The sequence below is a fragment of the Engystomops pustulosus genome, chromosome 1, assembly GCF_040894005.1.
Source record: "Engystomops pustulosus chromosome 1, aEngPut4.maternal, whole genome shotgun sequence".
In the NCBI taxonomy this organism is placed as follows: Eukaryota; Metazoa; Chordata; class Amphibia; order Anura; family Leptodactylidae; genus Engystomops; species Engystomops pustulosus.
The window spans coordinates 15,469,795-15,497,762 of NC_092411.1; the positions used below are offsets into that span (position 1 = coordinate 15,469,795).

A 27,968-nucleotide genomic window follows, 5' to 3' on the forward strand; every position below is an offset into this window, starting at 1 on the left:
TAGGTGATCGTGTATCTTCTGGATTGTACCACTTCAAGCCAAGGTCGTTACAATGAGAATAAAAAACGGTAACCCCCCCTATTTTCCCCCTATGGAATTTTTTTGGGAATATTTTTTCGCATTTTTTAATCATTTAGTGTTTTACTTTTTTTTTTACACTACGGTATTTACTTATTTATTGATTTTTATTTTTATATTAATAATTATTTTTTTAAATTATTTTTTGTAATTTTATGCCTATTATGACTACCGAGGCCTATTTTATAATTCTTATCCAATGTTTTCATGATCTTTGCTATTTGCCGGTATGGCAAGAGTATATAATTTTAAAAAAAGATAAAATTAAAAAAATTAAATCAATGGACTGGAGATCATTTTTCTTTTTGAATTTCGAATAGAAACATTTAAAAACTCTTCTTTGATATCTTTGTAATGATATCATTGTTTTTTTTTCATCATGTGATTAGACAAATCACTGACTCCTCCCAGAACCTCATCTTCCTCTTTTACTGCTTTTACCTGATTGGCTAAGTTCTATTCACGCCCACTTTTTAACCACTAACTCACATCTCCGCCCACTTTTTAACTACTTACTCACATTTCCGACCACTTTTTAACCACTAACTCATATCCCCGCCCACTTTTTAACTACTTACTCACATCCCCGCCCACTTTTTAACTACTTACTCACATTTCCACCCACTTTTTAACCACCAACTCACATCCCCGCCCACTTTTCAACCACCAACTCACATCCCCGCCCCCTTTTTAACCACTTACTCACATTTGCACCCACTTTTTAACTTGTAAGTCAGCTTGTTGACTATGAAAGGAGAACACTGGCCCATTACAGTGTCTGCTATGAAATATCCATCACATCTGGGCACCTGACTTCAGAGTCTAGTTGCTAAACCTAAAAAAGCTGTGAAACTTCTGTGCACATAAAGTTACAGCTAATAAAGCTGCCACCTGTTGTTTTTTTGGAATTTTTCTGTCTTGTGAAGACCAGGGCTTACTCTTGCAGACCCTCATAAACCATTTGCTAAGCAGGGACCTGACGATATGCAGACAGTTTCTTGGTAAACACAAGTCCTGGTCTTCAGGTGACAAAACCTGGAGATATAGGTGTCACATTTATAGCCAGAAATACACCCCAGGGTCAAGTTTGTGAGTGGAATATTAGACAATTGCCTCAACAGCCCATTTTGAGGTGAGGCACCCAAGAGTGGGACCCAGGAAGTGATCTAAATTTTCTAAGCTCCCTCCATTATCCTAGACCACCCGCAATGTAAAATATGCTCAAGTCCTAATGGAACACCCAAAAAATAATCATGACTAGGGATGAGCAGATCTGTTCACATCCGTATTCGCCAAGTTCATCTGAACCCGACCTTAAAGTTCGGTTTCAGTTCAGTGTCAGCTGGTGTGACCCTTTAGCACGTGAAGTCATGATATGATGGGGGAGCCATTATACTAGGGAAAAGGCCGGCACCATGTAAAGGGTTGATACTGATTGCAGGAGTTACCAGTGTGGGTGGGGGTTAAGCCTAAACACCAAACTTCTGGTTTGAGGACCCAAACCTGCAATGTTTGGCACAGACCCGAACATTGCAATTCAGTTCGACTCATCCCTAGTCATGACCCCCTCCAATGTTCCAAAATGTAAAATTGACTCCATTCCTAATGGGGCAACCTTAGTTTGAACCCCAAAGAGTAATCTAAAATTTCTGGGACCACTTGAATATTCAAGACCACCAGGGAACTGTAGAGGAATTTTCTAACTCTACTAAGACCTCTCGCTGTCCTACACCACCAAAAAATTAACTCCACTCACTTCACTAGGTAGACCCGATTCAGTCAAGTTTAAATTCGGGGGTGTAATTAAACAAATACCCAAAACTTTCAACTTACCAACATGGCACCATAGAAATAATTTAAGCCACCGAGGAGCCCACCTCTGTCCTAGACCCCAGAACATGACCAGTTAGCCTTCTTAACTTCAGAGTCAGACAATTTCCCGAGCCTTGTTTCTAAGAAAGTTGCCCAAGAAAGAGACCCAATGGTCATTAAAACTGAAGACCCAACACTGTCCTAGACCACCAACTGGTGTAAAATGAATTTGCTCGATTTCAGAGACAGACAAGGCCAGTTTTGAAGTTGGAATATAAAAAAACATCTGAAATTCAGATCACAAAGTTTTTTGAATATTTTCTAGGACCCTTTCTGTGTCCTAGATCACCAGGGATTGTAGGATTATCTCCATCCACAGGGCCAGTTTTGAGGGCGGAATATTAGACAATTGTCCAATGATGAAACCCAAGAATAGTTCTTAATTTACCAAAGATCTTAACATGGTCCTAGAATGTATAAACTAGAATAAACTTCATTTAATGCAACCATTTTTTTTTTGCTTTGGGTCTCCTATTGTTTTGAGCAAAGTAGCCCCCACAGCGGAGAGATAGAGTGAGGGTGAATGTATCTGAATGTATCTCGGCAAGTATTTGCCTTGAGGCAGGCGTTTGACATAAACTTCTGGGGCTCCTAATATCACCTGCCGTCTTCTTATGTGCAGATTCTCGGACACCAGAGGTGGCAGTTAAAATTACGCCCAGTTTGGGTGGGGTCAGAGGTCCTCAGCTGTATGAATATTATAGTCCCTACAAGTCTGGAATCACTTCCTACATTTGGTACTAGAAGTGTCCCTTCTGCTGCTTTCAATCTGCGGTTTCAGGACCTTTGGAGGACCTTCAAAGGTCCTTAAATGGCTCTTGTGTTAATGTGTATTGAGAGCAGGAACAGATGTATTAGGATTTCATGGGTGAAGGTTCTTCTCGGTATAAAATATGGTGGTTGGTTTCGGGGCCATGGGCCCCCTGATGGCTTGGGCACCGGGGCGACCACCCAAACTGCCTATCTTCTAATCCACTTCTGGGTGGGGTAGGTTTTAGGGAAGTTGACATTTTGCATAAACCCAAGTCTCCATAAAGGATGGAGCCTCACTTATTATATCATCATAGGTCTAGAAGGTCTAAACACCTAATTCTTTTCCATTCCATTGTATAATATAGAAGTGATGTAACTCAGCTTTTCCTTGGACATGTTCTTTATGATATTGAGGTTTATTAACACATGGACCTCAAGGTAAAGGCTTATGGTCACTAATATGAAGTTCTGCTGTGTCACAGGGATACATCCACTTCTGCTACATCTGTACATTTATTACAGTGATGGAATTGAATAATATGGATCTATAATGAAGATGGATAGACTGAACGTATCAAAACCCATAGGGGAGTGATAGTCTGTAGAAGTGTGGACAGAGATTAACCGTCTATTGGAGGGCACAGGGTGTCATAATGTATAGGGATGTCCAGACTCAATGCCTAGGGCAGCGTGAGCTCCAAATACAGCTCTAGTTGCTGTATGTTAACCTCCAGAGGGCCAGATGCTTTTGATGTACTCTCCAGCCTTAGACTATCCAGATGTTACAAATAAGCGTCCTAGGCAGCGGTCCTACAAAAGGATCAGCCTATTGCTTGATACATTCTTACAGAATAGACATACGGAAGCTTCTGCGTGACATTTCCAGTACAAGACTGCAGTACCTCATAATGCTCTGCAGAGGGAGCGAGAGCTCAAGTCAAGATGATAAATGCAGCCTCAGAGGTTTTGGCCATAGACTAAAATGTTATATCTTTATATGATACATATCTCAGCGTGTTCCTCTCTGGTCACATCTGCTCCACTATTAAGTTTTGGTTTAAAAACCGCAAAGTTTATCCATAATAAAACTAATTCTAGTATATCCACAGCAAGTGAGAGGAATAAGAACACTTGTAAAACCTAAATTCTTTCCCTGTTACTATGTATTAACAAACTATCTATTTATCTACCGTATTTCATTTTATATCTAATCCAAAGAAAGTAGAGCAATTCCAGCTCTCCCACCGCGGCGGAGCACTACCCCGCGCCAAATCATCTCCACGTGCAAGTGACCAACACTGGATGAGCATATTACCCACTGATGTGTACGGCTTTTATATGAGATTATAAAGAATTTACATTTTAGAATCTCTGCTGCTGGACTGTACCTTCCTCATCTGATGATATATCTAATAATCTAATCTAATCCATCTAGGAAACTATGGAATTGATACCTAACATTAACAAGACGTAACTCTCTTAGGCCTCAGTCTGCAAGGTGCAGATATCTATTTATCTTTCTGTTTAGTTATCTATTCATCTCCCCTTATCTATCTATCTATCTATCTCATATCTATCTATCTATCTCATATCTATCTATCTATCTATCTATCTATCTATCTCATATCTATCTATCTATCTATCTATCTCATATCTATCTATCTCATATCTATCTATCTATCTCATATCTATCTATCTATCTCATATCTATCTATCTATCTATCTCATATCTATCTATCTATCTATCTATCTATCTCATATCTATCTATCTATCTATCTATCTCATATCTATCTATCTATCTATCTCATATCTATCTATCTATCTATCTATCTCATATCTATCTATCTCATATCTATCTATCTCATATCTATCTATCTCATATCTATCTATCTCATATCTATCTATCTATCTCATATCTATCTATCTATCTATCTATCTATCTCATATCTATCTATCTATCTATCTATCTATCTCATATCTATCTATCTCATATCTATCTATCTCATATCTATCTATCTATCTCATATCTATCTATCTATCTCATATCTATCTATCTCATATCTATCTATCTATCTCATATCTATCTATCTATCTATCTATCTATCTCATATCTATCTATCTCATATCTATCTATCTCATATCTATCTATCTATCTCATATCTATCTATCTATCTATCTATCTATCTATCCCATATCTATCTATCTATCTCATATCTATCTATCTATCTATCTATCTATCTATCTATCTATCTATCTCATATCTATCTATCTATCTATCTATCTCATATCTATCTATCTATCTATCTCATATCTATCTATCTCATATCTATCTATCTATCTATCTCATATCTATCTATCTCATATCTATCTATCTATCTATCTATATATCTATCTATCTATCTATCTCATATCTATCTCATATCTATATATCTATCTCATATCTATCTATCTATCTCATATCTATCTCATATCTATATATCTATCTATCTATCTCATATCTATCTATCTATCTATCTATCTATCTCATATCTATCTATCTATCTAAATAAAGTAAAAAGCGGGCAGCACTCCATGGTTCAAAATTTCAAAATAAAAGGTGAACTTTATTGAACAAGTGGCTTGTTCAATAAAGTTCACCTTTTATTTTGAAATTTTGAACCATGGAGTGCTGCCCGCTTTTTACTTTATTTATCTACAAGAGGATCAAGCCAGAACCTTTGTGGGCGCTGCACCCCTCCTTATTAGGAGTCCATAAGATTGTGCTGACTTGGATTTTACTTCTTCTATATCTATCTATCTATCTATCTATCTATCTATCTATCTATCTATCTATCTATCTCATATCTTTTTTCAATCCACTCCCATATCACCTGGCAGTACTGATATATATATATATAGGGCCACATTTATCAGTTTGTATGTCTAAAAACAGGCATACAAGCCATGATTTAGTAGCAATTCCTGATGCAAAGCCGGCGACTACACCTCCCTCTACATCAATTGGGTGCGGAGGGAGCGGTTGGGGGCCATTTAGTGGGCTGGCACAAGGAGTTTCTGCCCCATGAACTGCCTACAGCCTGAGCCTGAATGGGTCAGACCTGGCGTAAAATTGTCCTGGCGGAGCAGCACATCATTGCGCTGTCCTGCCGGCCACCGGATTTATCTGGAGCCTCCTGACAGAACCAGTGCTGGCTAGAAGCCAGGGGAACATCATATACTGGCGCGCTTATCAGCAGCCTATGATAAATGCGTCCCATGTATATAAAGAACATATTGTAACTTATTATTTTCCATATATATCCATCAATCGTGTCTACTGTACAGGGACTGTATAGAAAATGGTTTTACTCCAGCTCTCCAAAAATAGGTTAAAATTCTATGATCTTTATTGTTCCATTAAAATGCCTGACAAAGCATAAGATGCATGACAAAGACCAACGCGTTTCAAACTACATAATCGTCATGACTAAGAATGGAGTATACCAGGCCTGAGGAAGACACCTGAGTAGTCTCGAAAGCTTGCAATTTTTGTCACCTTTTTTAGTTAGCCAATAATAGATATCGACATCTGAGGACTCTCAGCTTTCATCTCTATGACCAAGAACAGAGAATTTATGTAGTGTGAAGCGCGTTGGCATTTATCGTGCATCAGGCATTTTTAATGGAACAATAAAGATCATTGGGTTTTTACCTATCTTTTGGAGAGCTGGAGGTATCCAATTTTTTTCATTTGAATTTTGCTGTGCCGGAACCGACATGGCTTCTTCCCCCTTGAGTGAGCCATAATTGTAACAATTGTAACGCTTATACATTGTTTCAATTGCACTGTTCTTTTTTTATCCTGTCCACCTTTCTGTTACATTTGGTTTGGCATTATATGTGTGTTTATTGATTTTTAGACACCTCAGGGCGCTAAGTGCCGCCTACTCTCTGGCGCGGCACCGCCCCCTCCCCACCCAACGGGCATGATAAATGTGTGATCTGAATCCCCAATGACATTGCCTATCACATGTCTACGAATTTTTTACTAGAATCTCAAGTATAGGACTGTAGCAGGACTGTGGGCCTTGTTAATACAGATAGTGGCACTGCATATTTCTGCATATGAGCTGTATACACAAAACGACAAGAGATTTTTTGCATCAGTTCCATGTGGAAAACATATTTTTATTTTTCACTTGTGATTTGTTGAGAAAACAAAAATTGGTTCTATGTCCTCAGGGTAAAAACCCCCCATAGTGACCAGGACAGGGACATGGACTCACTCCATAGACTTATACTATTCCGTGAGGGAATGTATAGATATTCCGTAACAATCCTATGGCTTAATTCACAGCAATCTAGTTTATTAATTACTGGTTACAAAGGGAAACAATTATTGTATCTGGGGCTGGATGTGAGGAGACGGGCGGCAGCTGGTAGTCTCAGCTGGTCTCTGCAGACCCAGCGCTGCTTAGCGTCTGACATCAGACAGGGCAGGTTAGAGCCGTCGCTTACAAACCAGTCTTTAGGATAAATTCATATGGGTGATTATGTAAATTACAGATTAAGTGCATTTTAGCTATTTTTGTTGTTCTTTTTTTTTTCCCGTAGTGACTGAGTACTCAGGATGTAAATGTAGCGCACTTCCCCCCATTCTAATATAAAACACATAGGGGGGATTGTCCCGCATAAATAGGGTCAACCTATGACTGAAGCAGAACTACAATGCACAGCTTCACTGACAACTTGACGGAGGGGTATCCTCCTATAACTAACAAAATGAGATTACGGGTATGAACACCGAGCCAACAGCCCTCCATACCCTAGATTCCTGGATTACGGGGTGAATACAGGGGGGCGATTGATCTATTTTTACCCCATTTCCAGGCTCTGTTTGCAACTCTAGTCTTTTGTTTGCACCTAAATTGTCTTTCTGATCTCAGCTCTTTGTCAAATGCCAGGGTTTTTTTTTTTTAGACTTTTTAGGCACAAATTTTTTGCACAACTCCTCCCATTGTCTTCCCTATGCAGGACTGGAGTGTTTTTGCACAATTATTTGAGTCCTTTTAGGTGCAAAACCATGTTAAATCAGGAAGCAGGTGAAATACAAAGAGAAATTAGGCGCAGACCCGGAAACTTCTACACGGAGAGCTCCAGCACTGCTGGGAAAAGCCGCAAAAATTGTGAACATACCCCCAAGGGACCCAAAAAGTCACTAAACTACAACCAGTATTTTGCATCAGTCTCAGATTAATCTGCCCACCGGCTCGGACTGGCCCACAGTTGAACAGGTGGATCAACCGGTGAGCCCCTGAGTTAGGTGGCCCCCCAGGCCCTACATAAGTTGTGCTGGACAATGTAATGTATAATGTAACAAGCTTATAGCTGTGGTGGGCCCCAAGATTTGACTGGTGGGCCCAAGGAATACGAGTCCAACACTATCTGCCCCATTGTATCTTAACTCACTTTTCAATTTCTTTTGGAAGAAAATGTTTTTGGGAATCTGTGCTTCCCCGGTAAATCAACCATTTCTGCAAACAATGGGTAGAAACAGTAGTTGTCAAAACCTCAGTTGCTTTCTGACAGCATGTTACTTCTTGCTTGTATTATGTTATGCATCTTTTTTTCCCCTTTTGTACCAGTTACATAGTCCGGTATTTCATTTTCTAGGGAAATTTAGTCTGTTTTTTAATTTTGTGGTCTAAACCACCTCTTATTTGATATAAAACAGCTATAATGGACAGAGGGGCGGTCCAGACTACATAAACAATATCTGTAGTCTGGATGGCAACTTTAGCTGATTAATATTTCCTCATCTATATATACCACACCTATCTTTATATCTATTGAATTTTATTATTATCTATCTATTTAAAATAAGGAAAGGCCCGGCTCTTTCAAGGTTTCTGGTAAGAAATATTTTGGCCCACATTTATCACAACTAGTGCAGTGCAGTTTACCCCTGTAATGTGGGGGTAGATTATTGGATACTGGATCATGGTCTTCATTAATCTGGTGGACCCTGCACTGCTCGGGAAGCGTGTACCAATTATTTGTGGTGCAGCTTTAACATAGAGCCTGCAACACAATTCTGTCGAATTGCTGTAATAAAGGTGGTGCACGGTCCAAGTCGCCACTGGAACACACCTTTAGGAGCAGAATTTTGTGGCACGGCGGACACAGTGCAAAGTCCAACAGAAAACTGGTGCAAACACTTTAACAAATGTTTCTGTCTGTCTGTCTTTCTGTCTGTCTATCTCTTATCTATCCCCTATCTATTATCTATCTTTCGGTCTACTTACCCATGGGACTACTGAAAGGGTATCTTCTTGGCCCCTTCCTCACCCCATATATAAATGAATTTACCATTTCTCCTTTGTCTATGTATCACTTTTTACACTTTGCTCTTTGAGGGTTCGAGCACCATACGGCACAGCCACAAGCTATAGCTCTTAAAGAGACAGCAGCCAAAAAAACTTTGTGGGGAAAAAAAAAACATCCCAGAATTTTTTTTTTAATATCTTTTTTTTTTCCATGAGACAAGAACTGTGATGTGTTCGCTCTACGGTTTACGAGCCTTAAATCCATTTTCGCACCTACCTTATACACACAACAAGTCAACAGATTGTGGATGAATGTAGGTGCGAGATGTATGCAGCTACATAAAGGGCTTTCCATAGGCTTCACAGCTGTGAGCCGGCTGCCGAAACACTTCTCATTGTCAGCAGACAAGTCGTGCTTGTGAAGGCATCTAATGAGGTTGTTGTGTAAAGTGGCGGCAGCTAAAGGGTTACACACTGGTAAACAAGTGCTGGTGCATATTAAAGGTGTACCGCACCTTATTAGCCATCTGGATCAAAGGGGCTTAAGACCACTCCATGGATCTTAAAATAACTTGTATTATTAGATTACTGCATGTAGAGTGTAGCATTATTATGCTGGTTTTATATGAGCACTGTATGGGGGAATTTCCTACTTGCAAATTACTACGGTATTGAGGTTAAAGGGATTTTTCCACTATTTATACTTATTCTCTCAAAGTGTTTGACCACTGGGGTGCCGGTGCTGGGACCCCAACCGATCATAAGATCTCTTCTTCCCTAGTGCACCCTGTACTCACCAACAATCTATTCATATCTATAGGACAGAGGGAGACTGGTGCCCTGGAAGTCACGTAGACATGTAAGATATGTTGGTGCACCAATGGGCACCCATTTGGAAAATCGATGGGGTTCCAGCAGTCAGACCCCCAGTATCGGTCATTAGGCAAATGTACATCATCAGAAAATCCTTTACTTATACATTAAACAGGGTTCATCATTTACTATAAGGACTGATCTGATTGAAGAGATAAGCAATGGCACAGGATACATCCATGGACGAAAAATACCGGTAGGTGCTATTTGCAAAAAGTTGTTGTTTTGGTTTTAAAACTTTTTTTGGAACTTTCAGAAAAATTCTATTTTGAGAAGTTTAGAAAAATTATCGGTGTATATTATATTCCACAAATAAACCATATAAACTGCACATGTAGACTACAAATTATTAAAAATAAAATAAAAAAAAGGAGAGGCACAAAAAGGAGAGTACACTGCGAGATAGGCCTATGTCTTCAACATAACAATAAGTTAAGGTGACGGGCTACGGAAGTCGTTATTTTTGTAGACTTTATGCTGACCACCATTGTTCTAATAAAAAGGAAGTGACTTCCATGACCCGGCCAACAATCTGGACCTTTCTAAATGACGTCCTTGACCCACGTCCATACAAGATTGCAATAAGTTAGAACACACTTATCTTTTCACCCCAATTCCCCTCCACATCTTAGGTTTATCCAACGCGTTTCACAGTTTCCATATTTGCCGTAACAGCTTGTTCTAGCACTTGTCGGACACAATAGTCTCATTGTCTTGGAACCTCAAATCTCGATTAGTTCCATGAGAAGTTTTCCTGTTGATCCTATGTGCAGTATCACACCCTGCAGGGGGATTCCTCAAGACTGGGTGTAATGTGTCGAAGAGCATGTAAACAGCTACGTCTGGGTGTAAAGTCATCACAATTGAGGACAACGGTCCTGGAGAAACTAGGGAGGGGGTTGTCATGTCAGATGTTGCTTTGCATTCCTGCCTTGTAAAACTTATGACTTATTCATAGGCACAGGCATAATGCATGTCCTAGGAGGACCGAGAAGGCTACTGGGGCTAAGACTGACCAGGTATTTTGCTGACCTGCATGTAAGTCAATTATGTCGAAAATATTCCCCAGTCACATACAATACAAGGAACAGTAAAGATGGAATGAATTTTAAGTGGTAGGTGTGCTCCTTTAATTGGTGTTTGGTTCACACGTATACCTTATGTGCCAAATCCTCTCTATACAGGGACAATACTAAGGATCTCTAAGGTTTTAGTGACTCCAAATAATGTATTATATCACTATTTGAATTGTTGGGATCACCTAACCTGATGTAGTCTAAGGGAAGGTTCTCACTTTCAACCTATGGCAGATGTCCGAAGACAAGTGGACTCAGCATTTACCAACCATTCGCAAGTGTTGGTCTCTTTAATTCTTTGTGAGAGAACATCTGAACCCCTCATACCCCTGAGACTGCATTAAACTGCAACGTTTGTATAAACCCCCCCCCCCCCCATAGCCAAAGAGAGATGCAAAATCTGAAGTCAACAGAAGAAGCCGTCGTGGCAGCCTGGGCCATGTAGAGAAGCAAATGAAAGACGTAGACAGTGAGATTATTTAGAATGGACCCTATACGGGATCAATATGTTTAGCCGCATCTATTTAGTGAACCATATTCCTTGTCCCTGGCCTGAATTTTCTCAAAATAAATTTTAAAAATTAAAAGTAAAAAACGCTAAAAATCAGTGGTTGAAAATTTGTAAAACATTATGATTGTTTTTTTAACCTTACAAACCCATGTTTATTTTATGCACAATGCCTCATTGTGATTGTAGAAGAAGTTTTTGTAAACACAGAAAAATCCTCTGTATGCACTTGCCTTATGCATTCCTCATCTACTGAGAAAATCTCTATACTCATATCACAAACATGATCCCCTCTCCAACCCAAGGTTTCCACTGGCTGCCCATTACACGATGAATATAATTTGTGGAATGCTCACCTTAACTAACAGACTTTTTCAAATTGGCTTCTGTCTATTTTTTCGCTACAAACTACCCTCTTACTTTACCCAAAATACTCTCAATGGGATATTGACCTTCCCTCTCAACTTCTCAAACCTACAATTTGTCCAGGACTGCTCATCCCTCTCCCTTCTTTTCCATATGTTTTGCATTCTTTAATCCACCAAACTCAAACTTATCCTGAAAACTCAAAGAGCTTCTCCGACGGATAGAGTCTAACTCTATCAATGTCTCAAAGAGCTTTTCCATTGGCTGGAGTCTAACTCTATCAATGTCTCAAAGAGCTTTTCCATTGGCTGGAGTCTAACTCTATCAATGTCTCAAAGAGCTTTTCCAATGGCTAGAGTCTAACTCTATCAATGTCTCAAAGAGCTTCTCCAATGGCTGGAGTCTAACTCTATCAATGTCTCAAAGAGCTTCTCCAATGGCTAGAGTCTAACCTTATCAATGTCTCGGGAGATAAAGTTGGACATGTAATGTGAATCTCAAGGCTCCAAATTTGGCTGGGCCATGACCATTGTGCAATGGATAAAACTGGTGTCTTATTTTGTGTCAAAAAGACTTTGGACATCCTCCAGGGAAATTAGTTTGACCCACCAATGTTTGCACTCACCTACAGCTTATACCCCTTCTAAAGAGAGGGGATATTCTAAGGTCTCTTGGAGAAGCTGTCATGACAGTCTAGACCTGATGGAGAAAAAAATGGAAGGACTTACAGTTTGATCCCGAACTTCTCTCTACTTTTTTCCCAAACTATTTGCCATTTTCCAATCCTTCAAACCCAACTTACTGTGAAAACTTACAAGAGTCTTCTTACATGGTCCAGACTTATATAAAAATACTAGGGCCCGATCCTATGTGTTTTCCCATGTTTTCCATCTGATAAGCTAACGATTGCTAAACGTAGGAGGGATCACCCGTTATAAAGCCGGTTTCAAATCTATTCGGGTTGATATGTTTCATTAGTGTTTCAGTCTGTATGCAGTAGAGGGTGTTCCTAGATCTTATTGACTTCCTATTTCTCGATTCCCATTTGTATGTTAGATCTTCCAAGATGCTTCAAAATAATTTGTGTATTATTCCATTTTTGAACATCTAAGAATATATATATATTTTTTTTACTTTTTACATTTCTTTTTTCAACTTTTACTATTTTATGCAGAACTATTTGATGAAGATAATTGACATTTTCATTCAAATGTTTGGCCGTGATATTTTTGCTAAATTTTTTTCTTAGGATATGACACTCTCAACTTTTTTTTTGTTGAACATGTGCTGTGCGTATTAATGGAAAATCTGATGTGCTAGCGCATACAATCACTGAAGTGAACAGATTAAGGGGTTGTTTATTGATTGACACTGGCACTACCAACTGCACCCAACTCAACTATAATCTAAACTTACTTATCTGGGCCAATTGATTTTCCCGTTATTGTTTACCACAGGGCTAAACATGAGAAAACCAGGCCCCTGCAATTACTGTCTGCTCTCCTCCCCCGCTAATGTTATGTGTATCGCAAAAGGGGCGTTAAATCACACAAAAATGGGGCCCGTCCCAAGTAAACGCAGCACACCTGCTCTCACGCCCCCTATTACATTCTGACAATTGGTCTGCCCCATTTATTTTCGGCAGGGCCCATTAGGCGGCTTGGGTGGAAGCTTCCTGTCCCGCAATACATCTATTCATAGTCATAAAAAATAGAAAAGAATATATATCATGCCCATTGGCGTGCAGCGTTGCCACATATTTGGCATCATCTTATAGACTGTAGACTTTTTTTTTCAGTTCTGGAGGCATCTATGACCAGATAGAGGCACATCGGCCCAGTATGAGGCTCCTCTAATGCCAAAATATTATGAGGAAGCCTGAGCCTACTACAGGTGGCAGAAAACCTCAATAAAGTCAACGCTAGATTAAGAGGAAGATGGTCCTGCCAAGACCTTTGCAGAAGCCATCGAAAGACCCCCAAAGGTTAGAATACATATCTTAAGTAATCGAAAGTGTAGTAAGTCAACCAGAAGGAAATTAAGGTCAGCTCTAAAATCTTCAAAACCACTATAACTGACGAGTATGGAAGTTGTACTTTGGCCACTTAGTGGGGTCCATCTTTCATGCAAGATTGGCTTGGGCCAGGAGCAAGGCCCATCTTTGGAACCTAATTAGGTAATTTTTTTGTAGTTTTTAAGAGAATAACTCAAATTAGATGATTGTTGTTTTGGATCCCTCAAGAAGTGGCTTGTCATCCAAAGCTTTGGATGAACATTCTCTTAGATCAGTGGTGGCGAACCTATGGCACGGGTGCCAGAGGCGGCACTCAAAGCCCTTGTTGTGGGGACTCGGGCGATTGCCCCAGGACAACAGACAGGACTCAAAGAATCTTCCTGCAGTTCCAACCAACTTAAAAGATGCTGTTCTCGGTCATATATTCGCTACTTGGGACTGTAGGAAGAGGGAGAATTAGACAGGGTCGAATTATCTTTGGAGGACCTCCTGCTGGCCCCACGATTCTCTGTGTACAGAGGGACACTGGAAAGAAGCTAAAATGATGCAAGTTTTCCATCTTTCTACTGTGTTGCTGTCCTCAGGAGGCCAATATGATTGAAAGATGTTGAACAGGGAGCAATAAGTTACTGCTTTAATTTTTGGTTGGCACTTCACTATAAATAAGCAGGGTTTTGGGTTGCAGTTTGGGCACTCGGTCTCTAAAAGGTTCGCCATCACTGTCTTAGATGATCCAATTGTAGCACAATTTAAATAAAAGATAGATAAATAAAAGTGCCTCCAGGGGTATCAATTATTCTCCAATATGTAAGCATGTGAAGCAATAACTTTGAGAAAGTATCCACCACTTTGAATGAAGTCCCAAAGATTAAGGGACCAGAAGAAAGAGTCCCTTATAGTCCCAATATGTGTCTTTGCTCTTATTTGTTTTGGGGGTTCACATTTACCACCCCTTTAACGTAAGACAAGTACTGTATGCTATAATCCAGAGAGGTAAAGCACACGTAGCAGGACAGAATAATTCAGAGCCTCAGCCTCCGGCTGAAAGCAAACTGACAACTCTTTCGATAAGGAAATCAAGTCCTCGTGCCGCACAATTAAACTGTCTTCATAGTAGTCAGTGCAATGTCTTCATTAAAGGGAAAAAAATGTATAATACATAAGCAGAGCGGCTGTTATGGAGGCAAGCAATGTTACTACAAGCTGCTAAAGTATAGTGTTGCAAACAGAACTCACATAATGTGATGGTGAATCCGAAAAGGTAACATTGAGGGGAGTAACGTGATATGCAACCAAGCTTATAATTAAAGATGTCACATTTGCTTCACTGCTTTAGGTACGAGCAAAATACACAGACAGCACTTTTTCACCTTGCAACAGCTAATTAGGATTTCTCAAATTATTGCTTCTCCACAGATCCTAAAACAGCCGTCTGTGTGAACTGTGGCTTTGGGCAAAAGAGCATTACATTGTGTGGAGCGAGAGTCTCAGGAGAAGCTTCCACACGACAGACGACTGCTCGAAATCATTGGCTTTGTGCATGGGTAGAGGGACAAACTAGGAATTCAATTTAAAGAAGATAATTTTAGGTAGGATTATAACAGGTTTGTTAAATGTAAAGTGTAAAAATCAGCAACCGTAACCTTTCACATATCCAAAAACAAGAACCCGAAGACCAGAATTAGGGTGGGAATTAATGCTCTATCGATAATGGTGAGGATGTACCTACAAGATTGGAGCCCCATAAAATGAGACCATAATTATGGGTTCAAGCATTGTCACTAAGACGGCATTTTATTCACAACCAACTTTCGAAGATACATTTCCTCATCCCTAGTCATCCAGAATTTGAGTGTCATGTCCAAGTTCTTGCTACCCAGTAGAAAGTAAGATGCAATCAGTAAAGGCTGGACCTTCAGTCTAAGGGTCCATGGTGACGGCAGGGCCTGCCTTTGTGCTCCGTCCTTCGTTTGCCCCAACGGCTTATCATTTAATGTGTATGAGATGTCTGCACATTTCAGGAGGAAAAGAATCAGACATCATAAATTTAAAGATGCTCCATCCATTGTTCTCAGGATGTTGATGCTAGAGGAGCCTTGATGACAAGGGAATGCTCATTGGTATGAGCAGTTTCAGAAAAATAGCTGATGGTCAATCTAGTATTCAACCAACAACCTTCCAAAGAACATGGACAGCTAAAGACTTATAGGACCATCAGGTTCCTCGAAATTTGGTTTCATGGATGATGTCAACATCTACAATATTTTTTTAAGAAATCAGGTTAATATAGTCTGATCAAGAAACTTCTGGATATACAAAGAAGACTAGAACAAAAATTAAGAGTATTATTAGTTCCCAAACAAAGCAAAGAGAAGGTAGAACACTTACAAGCAGTAACTTTTAACTAAAGCAACAACAGCAACTTCAATTGCCAAAATTATCCATTTGAAAGTCCTTTTCTGAAATAAAGGTACAAAGCTCTTTATTATTAAAATACCTTCAAATCAACTAGAAATACTATAGGAGATTTCAAAATACATGTAAATACACATGGTGGTCTATAAATCAATGTACCGTATATACTAGAGTATAAGCCGACCCAAGTATAAGCTGAGGCCCCTAATTTTACCACAAAAACCTGGTAAAACCTATATTTTTTTTACTTGAGTATAAGCCGAGTTTGGGTTTTTCAGCACATTTTTTTGTCCTGAAAAACTAGGCTTATACTCGAGTATATATCGAGTTGCAATATATGTCTCAGTTGTAATTGGATAATAATAGATTTGTGTGTCATTACCAGTGTTCACTAATTTATCCAGAGGTTGGGAAGTGCACCTAAAGCCCATCCATAAAGAAAACAAGATAATTTTGTAACAAAAATTTTTGTTAAAAAGACAATTTCCATGGGCCAATTTCCATGGGCCAACACTTACACAGCATTGAAAGACAAAGGGATTGTCCACATTAGGGTCTCAAAAAATTTCAGTGATTTCCACACAATGGGGCACATTTACTTACCCGCTCCTTGGAGTTCACAGAAAGTTTATTGTCTGACGATAATTCATTGTGCCACAATTCTCTAAGATCGTGCACTCGATATCCTGCATGTGTGGCTTCCCCGCTCAGGTCCGACAGAGTTCACCTTCTTCTTCCTGGTGCATATAAGTGCTTGGGCTTGTGACACAATTTGAATCTTAAATCCTGCGCTCAGTCTGAATCAGTCGGATCGTCCAAAGGCGCGCGCCCCAATTTCTGTCGCATGGAAGCCAGCACAGATGCCCACAATCTAATTTGACACAATCCCAGCGCAAACCCCTGTTAAATACCTGTCAAAGCTGCCCAAATCCCAAAAATGATGAACAGTCCAACGAAAGCGCGATCCGTGACCCAGCATCTGGTCTTTTGGTTAAACTCTTGTGCTGATATGTTCTCTAAGATGTCTGGATAAATTTTAATGCAACAACTAGGGCAGTAAAGACATGTAAATTACTCCACATTATTAGTCTGTAGAGGTCCACCAGTGTCTATACTGGCAGGTGACATTTCCATATTACCTATCTCCAATGGAGGCTCCAGAGCTTTGGGTGTGCCCAACACAGTAGGGGATTATAATATAGGGGGTTTGAGAGGTATCTCAAGCCCAAGGCTTATACTGAGAAGGACCTTAACCCATGAAATTCTCATACATCTGTTCCTGCTCTCAATACAAATGTACACAACTCTGTTGTCATCCAAAGATCCTGAAAGGTCCTGAAACCACAGATTGAAAGAAGCAGAATGGACACATCTTACATTCCCCAAGAAGCTGATTCTAGTACCAAATGTAGAGAGTGATTCCAGACTTGTAGGGACTATAATATTCCTACAGCCCAGGACCCATGGTGGTCCTAATCCACAACTAATCCCACTGTACCCGGACATATTACTGGATAGGCTGCTGAACAGCCAAACTGGCAAATTTACGCACCTAGCAATTAGCCATGGCTATGATTATCCAGGCATGTCCCCTTGGCCAATCAGAGCCATGGCTAGTAGCTGGGACATTAATTTCCTGGGTTGGCAGTTCAGTACCCGGAACGCAAATGGAGACTTCAGGCAGGCTCATCTGTAGTCCCTAATGCTGAAAGTTTTTTGGCAAGACTCTTTTTGAGTTTAATCTCAGCCAGGGTTTAACTTGGCCACCAAAGTACTGGAGGATCAAGAGGACCTAGGATCTTACCCAAAATTGGTCTCCAGAAGCTCAGCAAAAGAGAACCTACTATGCTGTATTTCCCAGGAATTGTAGGAGGATGGGCCCCCGGTATACAGTAAATGTATTATATATATTATATATATTTCCACATCTTCAATGAATTTGGTAAATTGGAGGAGTTGGTAATTATACCAAAATGTTCAAGATCAGTGTAAAAATAAAAAAATAAATTTGAGCGCTTCCTTGCGTTGTCTCCTGGCGCTTGTGTTTATTGAATAAAATGATATAATTGAATATAGTACGCTCTGCATTTTTTCCAAGGATGAATATATTTTTTTTCTGAGCACGGGTTCCCCAGAGAGGACATTTTCTAAATTCTAACATTACAATCCCATGACTTCATCCCGAGACCCTGAAGGCCAGAGGAATGCATTCATCTGTTCCTTTTTTTCCCGCATCCCTTAAACTGGATGACAATAAATTCTACATCTGATCATGAAGAGATCACTGAAGAGGTTTTTTTTTCCTTTACGTCTACCTTACTGTTTGAATAAATGGGGCATCACTATAGGGGGTGCAGAGGTAGCAGTTAGGCCTGGGCTGCGATGTAACGGGGCTGCCATAGAACAAGACTCCATTATTAGTATTAATGGCACATGGTATGTAGGGGGGCCTGTTACGAATTTTGCACTGGGACCAGGAGCTTAAAATTACACATCTGCAGTTCATGGAAGTTGAAAACTCCTTGAAGTAGGACGACCCTTTCAATCACTGAATCATTGAATGAAATTTTTGAAATTTGAGAGAAAATGGACATAACCCAAAAGAGACATTGGAAAAAAATATTTTCATTTAGTTGGAGAATAATGGCCACTTGTGACCATGTTCCACCAGATGGAGAAAATCTCATGATGACCTTATAGGTGGGCATCCTAGGGGTGGGTTAAACATATAAATATGCTATCGATATCTATGTCTCTTATTTACACCTACAAAGGGAAAGAGCATCTGTCAATAGTTTTGGGACCCCTAAACTGCACACATGCCATGATGTAGTTGGGGATTGAGGTCCCAAACTTGTTCAATTTACTTCCGTTGGCCACATGGTTTACAAGTATTTGATAGAAAAGGCATCAGAGGTCCCGTGACTTGAGTCTACTTCAGACCCCGACACATGCATTCAGAGATGGTTCCAGCCCCAGGCATACCTGGGCAAGTGCGGGGGCCTAGAGCTACCGGGGAGGGGGGGCACACAGTCGGATCTTAGTCCCTAGCAGGCTGGCAGCACCTGGTGAAAGGTGAAGGGGCTGAATATAATGAAGCAATGGGGGGCTGTATATAAATAACTGAGGGGGCTGTATATAAAATAACTTTGACAAGGCTGTTTGGGAATTATAAAATAGGGAATATTTTAGTTAGTTTCTGATTTTTTGATGCTGGCACATAAGTTTTCTACAAAGGGGCCCACAAAGGCGCTTTTGCCCAGGGGCCTACTGAAACCTGAAACCGGCCCTGCATGATTGCACAGACAGTATACCTCGCTTCACTACCCAATGTTCAGGACATGTTGAATATAGAAGGGTTTCTGAAACTCCTGCATTTAATTTAATTTTAAGAATATCTAAAATTTAAGTATGTTTAGTCTTCTCCACAACATGGACTAGAGACCGGGTAATACCTTGAGGGGGTGTAGAGGGTGCAACCTAGCCCAAGAGGCTAAGGGGGCCCATAAGGTGCCTGGCACACACTTTGCACTGGGACCCATCAGCTTTAAGTAATGCCACTGACCAGAGACTTTTCAAGTCCTGGCTACCACAAGGGGGGAACATTCATTGTGTAATAATAAAAAAGCTAAATATAGTGATGAGTGGACCTGTTAGGCTTTGCCGAGTTTGGCCGAACCTTCCACAAAAGTTTGGGTACCCGAACCTGAACCCCCAATACTAACATCAGCCATTGGTGCCTGACCAATCGCATTTGTTAATTCTTTAGATGGCGGCTGCACCAGTGGCTTTCCCTGTGGCACTTAATGGGTTAACACCCATGACTGGTGCCGATCGCAAGTGTTACTGGCGGGGGTGAGCCTGAACTCAAACTTCTTTGGCAAGGACCTGAACATTGTGGTATAAACTAAGAGTGAAGAAAATTATTTAGTCTAAAACAAATTTGGCACCTGGGCCGTGGTATCTTCTTATATTTCTTATCCATGGCCTCCTGCCTTCTAAAATCAACTTTAAAAATTATGCAAATTCGTCAGAAGGTTAAGCCATTTCTCAGAGCCCATCCATGCTGTAGCCCCACAGGCTCTAAAACTGTACAGGAGTACTCCCCCCCCCCAACCATGGGTATGTTGACTGTGCCCTTTTTTACAAAAAAGGGGAAATTAGGGCAGGAATTGTGAATTCTTAGGGCTTGTGCACCCTATTGTTTCCAGTAGCTGATAAAGAGAGAATAGGAAACAGACAGCGCCATTCTGCATACAGGATGAAATGTAACACTGCAGTTCAGCTCCTATTCAAATAAATGAGAACTGATCTGCAGTAACCATGTTTGACCACTACACAGAAAATGGCGCTGTCTGCTTTCTTTTTATCAGTTTCTGATTACAGCTGATCTGTAGGGGTGCTAGGTGTAGAACCACCACCAATCTGATATTGAGGACCTATTCAGTGGATATTTTATCATTTCTTAACCTGGAAAACTCCTTTAAGGATTAGATCTGTAGAGTAATAGTGGACATGTAAACCATAAACATTGACCATTGTCTTCTATATGGACACAACATCTGAATTCAATGTTGCAGTAATATGTTACGTCACTTTGGGTGAGTTCTGAAGATTTTGGGGTAACGTTCCGCAACCAAATTAGTGGGTAAGAACGTACATTTTTTTGCTATAATTTACAGGTTTGACCCATTTGGTGTTTGTTCCCTATTTATGAGCCGCACTGCAGCTGTAATCCATTGAGTAGCATCTCTAGACCTGCTACATCAGTTTCACGACCTTAATTTTGAAGGCTCTAAAACTCGGACACAGCAGAAACTGTAATGTAAATGTGCGACGGTAGAGGCTGTCAGCTCGGGGCTGGAATTGTTAATGCGCTCGCTGGAAAGAAATAAATAAATGAGGCCGGCAAAGCGAGCAGGAGGGGAAAATTCATCGAGATACAGCTGTTTTATACAGGCTGACACCTGGTTTATCAAGCGCGCAGCTACTGATGCACTCACATCTCCGGCACTCGCTCAGATACCTCCCCTGCAAAATAAAGATGTTCTTTCTGCAATCTATGTAAATTTCCAAATAAATCCGTCGCGCAAATCTCTTTGAACATGCAAATCCATAAATCATCATTATGCTGACAAAGAAGGGAAGGATCTGGTGAAATGAAGCCTCGTTTTATCCCAAAGCCCCTGCTCAGGTATGGGGCTGTGAACTTCGGGCTGCGGTCCAAGTGCGATACAAGAATGTTCCCTGCTTAAGATTAGCGCCGCCACCGATTCTAGTGTGTTTTGTAATTAATCAATTGGGCGTCTGGTCAAGTGAAAAAAAAAAAAGATTTTTTTTTGTTGATTTTTTTTGTTTTTTTTTAGGCGGCTCTTAACTTTTCCACCCGGGGTGTTAATTAGGTATGCTCCGAGAAGCGGCTAATGAGGGTTGTTTGCGGTGACCAGAGCAAAGTAAAAAGGGGATCAGGAGGGTAAGTGTAGCAAGTAGCAGAAAGGCTTTCCCCCTTGTAGTTACACGCTCCCACGGTGCGCTGCTCCGGGGATTCTCCAGCTGTAAGCGAACCTCTCGCCTGGCTTTGTTAGAAGGGATTTAAACACCAAGAGTTTAGATTCGGTGGGATTAAAACGCAGGCAGAAAGGGTAAATATGGGGATTGGAGAACAATTGGGCTTTGTTCTTATAGAAACAAGAGGGACTGTGTGTATGAGACAAACCATAAACAAAAGTCTTAGGATAGTCCAAAACATAGGCACCTAGGTCCTTGGAAATCAGGGGAGCCCGCTGCAACATATGGAGACCCCATTGTCATAGATTGCATAGAAATAGGTGGCGGACCTGTTATAGGTGTTGAATTAGGTTCCTCAAGTTTCTTGCTACACCTTTAGTTCTACACTGGTCAACATTGTGGAAAGATGTAGAACTCTAAAGAAATTGGCTGAGGGTGGAGGTCCTTTTTTATATTACTAACTTGAGAGGAGTGGACCTGAACTTTAGGTTTGGCATCCTTCGATCAGCAATCAGCCGTCCACCAGTTTTCCATTTGGCCAATCACATCCATGCTTAATTGCTAGAAGTGTAAAGCTGAGTGATTGGTTACTCTGCAGCCCATCAAACAACACGTCCAGGTTAGGCGGAGCTGCCCAAAAGAGGACGCTGAACCTAAATTTGGGTCGGTTCATCTCTACTTATAACCTAGTCTCAGGACAGGTCATCAGTATCAGATCAACGTGCATCTGTCAACCGGTCCTATAATACGACATTATGGGAAGCAAATGTTCCCGTCTTCTGCATAGTGGCTGCGCTATAGAGCTGACTGATCTTCCTGCTTCGAGTGCCATCTCCCTTATAGACTTGGGCACCCAGGGTCTGGGCTTTGGACTCTGGTGACTTGTTACTAATGACCAGGGTTGGTATTCTTTAGGGAGAACATTGCACCATGCTTTACTATAGCTTTTGATTGCAATGTTGACCTAATATGGGCTTCCTCTCTGGGACACCAAGACATTTCTTGGGTTTCATTATGAGCTAAATCGGAAGGAAACATCTAATCCTTAGACTTGTACTTTCCCTTTCTTTTGGATCTTCTGGCTCTGGTTGGTTAGGTTTGTTTTGTGTGTGGGAGATTCCACAGGCCCTACACAAGAATTGTAATAAAATTTGTAAACTGACCCGAGCCCATAACTATTGTGAGACACAAGAATGGCACTCACTACTCTTACTGTTCATCTTTTTGGTCCAAAAAAGTTAAAAACACAAAGTACAGAGAAGGGAAGGAATGTATGCCTATGGGGATAGCCCATGGCTCACCCATAGCCCTGTATAAATAATAATGAGAGGGACCTCCAGTTCGTCATGTGTGCTGACTCTCAACACAAAATTATACAATAGTCTTTCCAGGAACTTTTAATGTTCTCCTTAAATGAAATCTCCCATTAAAATCCATCCTGATAAACCAGGGACACTTACCCATAGATCAAGGCACCGTGACTGTGGTATCTTCTTATACTTGTCATCCATGGCCTCCTTCCTTCCAAAATCAACTTTTAAAGTTATGCTAATGACCCTAAAGAGCTCTAGTGGGGTGTTACTAGAGCCCCTCTATGCTGCAGCTGTAGTTAGACTGTCTCACCCTCCCCTCCCCCCCACTGTTCCCTTAGCACTCCCCTCTCTCTGCCTGCAGTAATTTTACAACAAGCTCCTGCACAGTGTAACAGCCTGTAAAGCCATAGGTCCTTGTTATGACACTGATTTTAAAAGTTGATTATAGAAGAAAGGAGACCATAGATAATAAATATAGAAAGATTCCCACAGTCACGGGGCCTAGATCTATGAGTAACCAATAAACCAATAACATATAACTGTATGTAGATGCAGTTCAATATCAAAATTAAAGTTTTTTAAATCCAAGAACATTACCCACTGTACAAAGATCATCTATGTAACATATACAGAAAAAGAACAACCACACGTGTAACTTATTACTATATATCAGTTATAATATTTCAAGAAAGACCTCCTGAAAGTCTAACACGAATAATTATCAAAATAGTGAGTGCAGCTCTGAGTATACAGGATCAGTACAGGATAAGTAATGTCATGTATGTACACAGTGACTGCACCAGCAGCAGAATAGTGAGGGCAGCTCTGGAGTATAATACAGGATGTAACTCAGGATAAGTACAGGATAAGTAATGTCATGTATGTACAGTGACTGCACCAGCAGCAGAATAGTGAGTGCAGCTCTGGAGTATAATACAGGATGTAACTCAGGATCAGTACAGGATAAGTAATGTTATGTATGTACACAGTGACTGCAGCAGAATAGTGAGTGCAGATCTGGGGTATAATACTGGATGTAACTCAGGATCAGTACAGGATAAGTAATATCATGTATGTACACAGTGACTGCACCAGCAGCAGAATAGTGAGTGCAGCTCTGAGGTATAATACAGGATGTAACTCAGGATCAGTACAGGATAAGTAATGTCATGTATGTGCACAGTGACTGCACCAGCAGCAGAATAGTGAGTGCAGCTCTGAGGTATAATACAGGATGTAACTCAGGATCAGTACAGGATAAGTAATGTTATGTATGTACACAGTGACTGCAGCAGAATAGTGAGTGCAGATCTGGGGTATAATACTGGATGTAACTCAGGATCAGTACAGGATAAGTAATATCATGTATGTACACAGTGACTGCACCAGCAGCAGAATAGTGAGTGCAGCTCTGGAGTATAATACAGGATGTAACTCAGGATCAGTACAGGATAAGTAATGTCATGTATGTACACAGTGACTGCACCACCAGCAGCAGAATAGTGAGTACAGCTCTGGGGTATAATACAAGATGTAACTCAGGATCAGTACAGGATAAGTAATGTCATGTATGTACACAGTGACTGCACCAGCAGCAGAATAGTGAGTGCAGTTCTGCAGTTTAATATGCATGCAACTCAGTACACAGCGATTCCACTAGCAGACCAATTAAATAAATATCAGAAGGCTCGCAGAAGTATCAGATAAGATCTTTTCATTGAAATATATGGACAGAAGCCGAGGGAATAAAGATGAAAGACAAGCAGCTTTAGAGACACAGGAAGGTAGACATTGCTGCTGGCAATAGTAAGTTTTCTATCTGACCCCAAGTATTGTCTATGTAAGACCACATAACAGTTATCCTCTAGCCACCTGTTTAATAATGGCCAGATAAAGTTTTGCTCCTCATTTTTACAGACAAGATGACTCTTCCTGTAAAGTCGCTAGAACATCATGTTGTAAACAGATCTGCACTTCACACATAGCAACAGATATAAGGTTTCCTTTACTTAGAAATTCCGGTGCCAACATTTCCTAGGATTGTAGTATTTAGTTTGAGACATTTCACAGGTCATATTCATAGTCATATTCTATAAAACAATCTAAAATACACATTCTAACATTTCTTAAAGGCACATCACAGGAGGACAAAGTGTCCATTGAACAATATTATGCAATAAAAGGGCTCTCTGGTTAAAACCTATGCATAGCTACAAAATTTTCAGTTAATAGAGGGTGGGTCCCCTGTACCAGATCAAATTTGTTTAGACATAATCAACAAAGAATCCGTCTATCTCTCTCAGGAGGACCTGCCTGTTTCTACAAAACAAAGACATCCTAGTGATTGCAGTAAACACAGTGTAATGCTTAACTTCACCACTGGGGGCACTGCAGGAAAACAGAATCCTTATAGACAAGTTTCAACATAGATCATAACTGGGTATCCCAGAAAGAGTAAACTTTGCAATCACATTGCTGTAAAGGAATCTAACATGTATAGATGGACAAAATGAAGAACTTTGTTAAAAACAGCCACAAATATATAAAAAAAACACCACATTACAGAAAGCTGTCACTTCAGGAATTTCCATTATTCATAGTAATGAGTACTCACTGAGGAGGGTAAACCTGGGGGCACTTTTCTAACTTTCTTTGCTTGTACCTCTGTGGAAAAAAAATAAATTAAACAGTTTAAATTTACTTTTTTTAATGCTTTGTGCATTATATAAAATAATATATAGTAAAATATTTTTTAAAATAATCAATGGGAAAAATGTAAATTATGATGGCGTTAAATAATTTTATCGCCCTTTGTTTTTACAATTTTACAATTTTCTATTATATTTCTATGATATTTTTCAAAAATTCATTTGGGGTTTAAATTGAAGAAGAAAGTTTTTAAAATTTACTATAGTGGGTTAATTTATATAATTAGAGATATGGAAAGAGGGGATCCCTATGCTGATGCCTAAATATTTAATAATTTATTAATTAACTTATTGGAAAGGTAGAGTTTAACAGCTTAAAAGTGTTTTATTATTAATAAAATTCTCGGTAATAGAGGAAAGTCTTATATTGTAACAATTCTTACATCTCCATCCTTATGTATATCACATATATATAATTTTTTTCTGAATCAGTGACTGTAAAGAAATTACAAAAAAAATCCCCATGTGTTAACAACCATGTGGTTTCCCTCTAGCCGCTCTTTTTGGAAAATAATCCTTTAATAGTAACTTTGGTTACTTAGATAATGACAGCCTTGATAATTGTGGTAAGCTTGAGAGTTATTTTGCTGTGGTTTTCTAAACTTACCACTTTATATAACCCAGCTTTAGGTTTCTTTAGAAACTCTCCCTTAATAACATTTTTGGGGTTGTACATTAAGTTTTTAATTTTTTTTTTAATTATCAAAATTTATAGAATGAAACAATATTATATTTTTTGAAAAACCCCTATCATTTTAGACACTTTTCTTTACATTATTTGCTGAATACTGTAGTTGTGATGTCACAGCGTGACGCTCATCATGTAAACATTGCACAATAGTCTGTGCAGTGCAGGTATACAGGCGGTCCCCTAATTAAGGACACCCGACTTACAGACAACCCATAGTTACAGACGGACCCCTCTGCCCACTGTGACCTCTGGTGAAGCTCTCCGGATGCTTTACTATAGTCCCAGACTGCAATGATCAGCTGTAAGGTGTCTGTAATGAAGCTTTATTTATAATCCTTGGTCCCATTACAGCAAAAATTTGGAAACTCTAATTATCACTGGGACAAAATAAAAAAAATTTGTCTAGAACTTCAATTATAAAATATACAGTTTCGACTTACATACAGAGTCAACTTAAGAACAAACCTCCACACCCTATCTTTTATGTAACCCGGGGACTGCCTGTAATATGTGCTGGGCTACACAAATAGCAGCCAATACAAGCTGAGCCGTTGGGTAACTGGGAAATATCTGAAGGCTCTTGTTATCGTGTGTGTCTCTGTGGGGTACAAGGTTTATCTGAGAGTGTAACTGGATACTATTACTAGGCAGAAAATAAAGATAATACTCACCCATTGAGCTGCTGTGAAAAGGCCTCCTCCTGGAGTTATTGCTTGAATAATGATAGTACTGTGAGCCAGGCTTTGTGGGTGAGAGAGCTCCTGAATTCCCAATGTCCATGTCACCTCCAAGCAGGCTTTGCTAGAAACAACACAGGGAAACAAAGTATTCATATTTATTCATAGGCCAAGATGTCCTCCATTGTTTACACCGAAGCAGAAGCATAAAAAAACACTAAAAAAAAACAAAAAAAGGTGCTATACATTTTTATGTATCATTAGTATGTAGATGATGGCGAAGCACCAGGTTACGGTATTGGCTCGACTATCCAGAGCTGGAGACATGCAATCACCTTATCCATCAGCCTATTCTGAGCTTGCGTTAAAGGCACTGAAAACACAAAAAAGGCAACATGCCAACAACATGATAGTCCATGGCACAGCAGACGTCGATGTATTTTTTTTTACTGTCCTTTTTTTTTTTTTTTCTACTTTGCATTTTAAGGGTTATGTTGTCTCTTGCTTTCAGTCTACACTAGAATTATAATTTTTTTTTAAAAATAATATAAACTACTACAATTTTTTTTTTATTTAAATAAATCAATAACTGAAAATTTAAAAATATAAAAAAAATATATAACAAAAATAAATGATATGATAATGGCGAACCAAAATAAAGAAGAAATAAGTGGCCAGATCCTACGAAATTTTACAAAATATAAATGATAAAAACTTTAATGACAAAACTTTAAATATACATGATAAAACTTTAAATATAAGGGATAGAAAAATTAGAAAAAAAATTAATAAATAATGCAAATTATTACA

At 39.7% G+C, this 27,968-nt stretch overlaps 1 protein-coding gene across 11 annotated transcripts in view; it reads right to left on the minus strand.

Moving 5' to 3' along the window:
• The window catches only part of LOC140117323 (transcription factor 4), a 366,241-nt gene that overhangs the window by 124,936 nt on the left and 213,337 nt on the right, over positions 1-27,968 (minus strand). For all 11 annotated transcript variants that reach the window (XM_072133987.1, XM_072133920.1, XM_072133958.1 and 8 more), the window contains 2 exons: positions 27,153-27,282; positions 25,697-25,746 (listed from right to left, as the gene is read on the minus strand). In XM_072133987.1, coding sequence (XP_071990088.1) covers positions 25,697-25,746; positions 27,153-27,282 — 180 coding nt within the window. The remainder of the gene's footprint in view (positions 1-25,696; positions 25,747-27,152; positions 27,283-27,968) is intronic.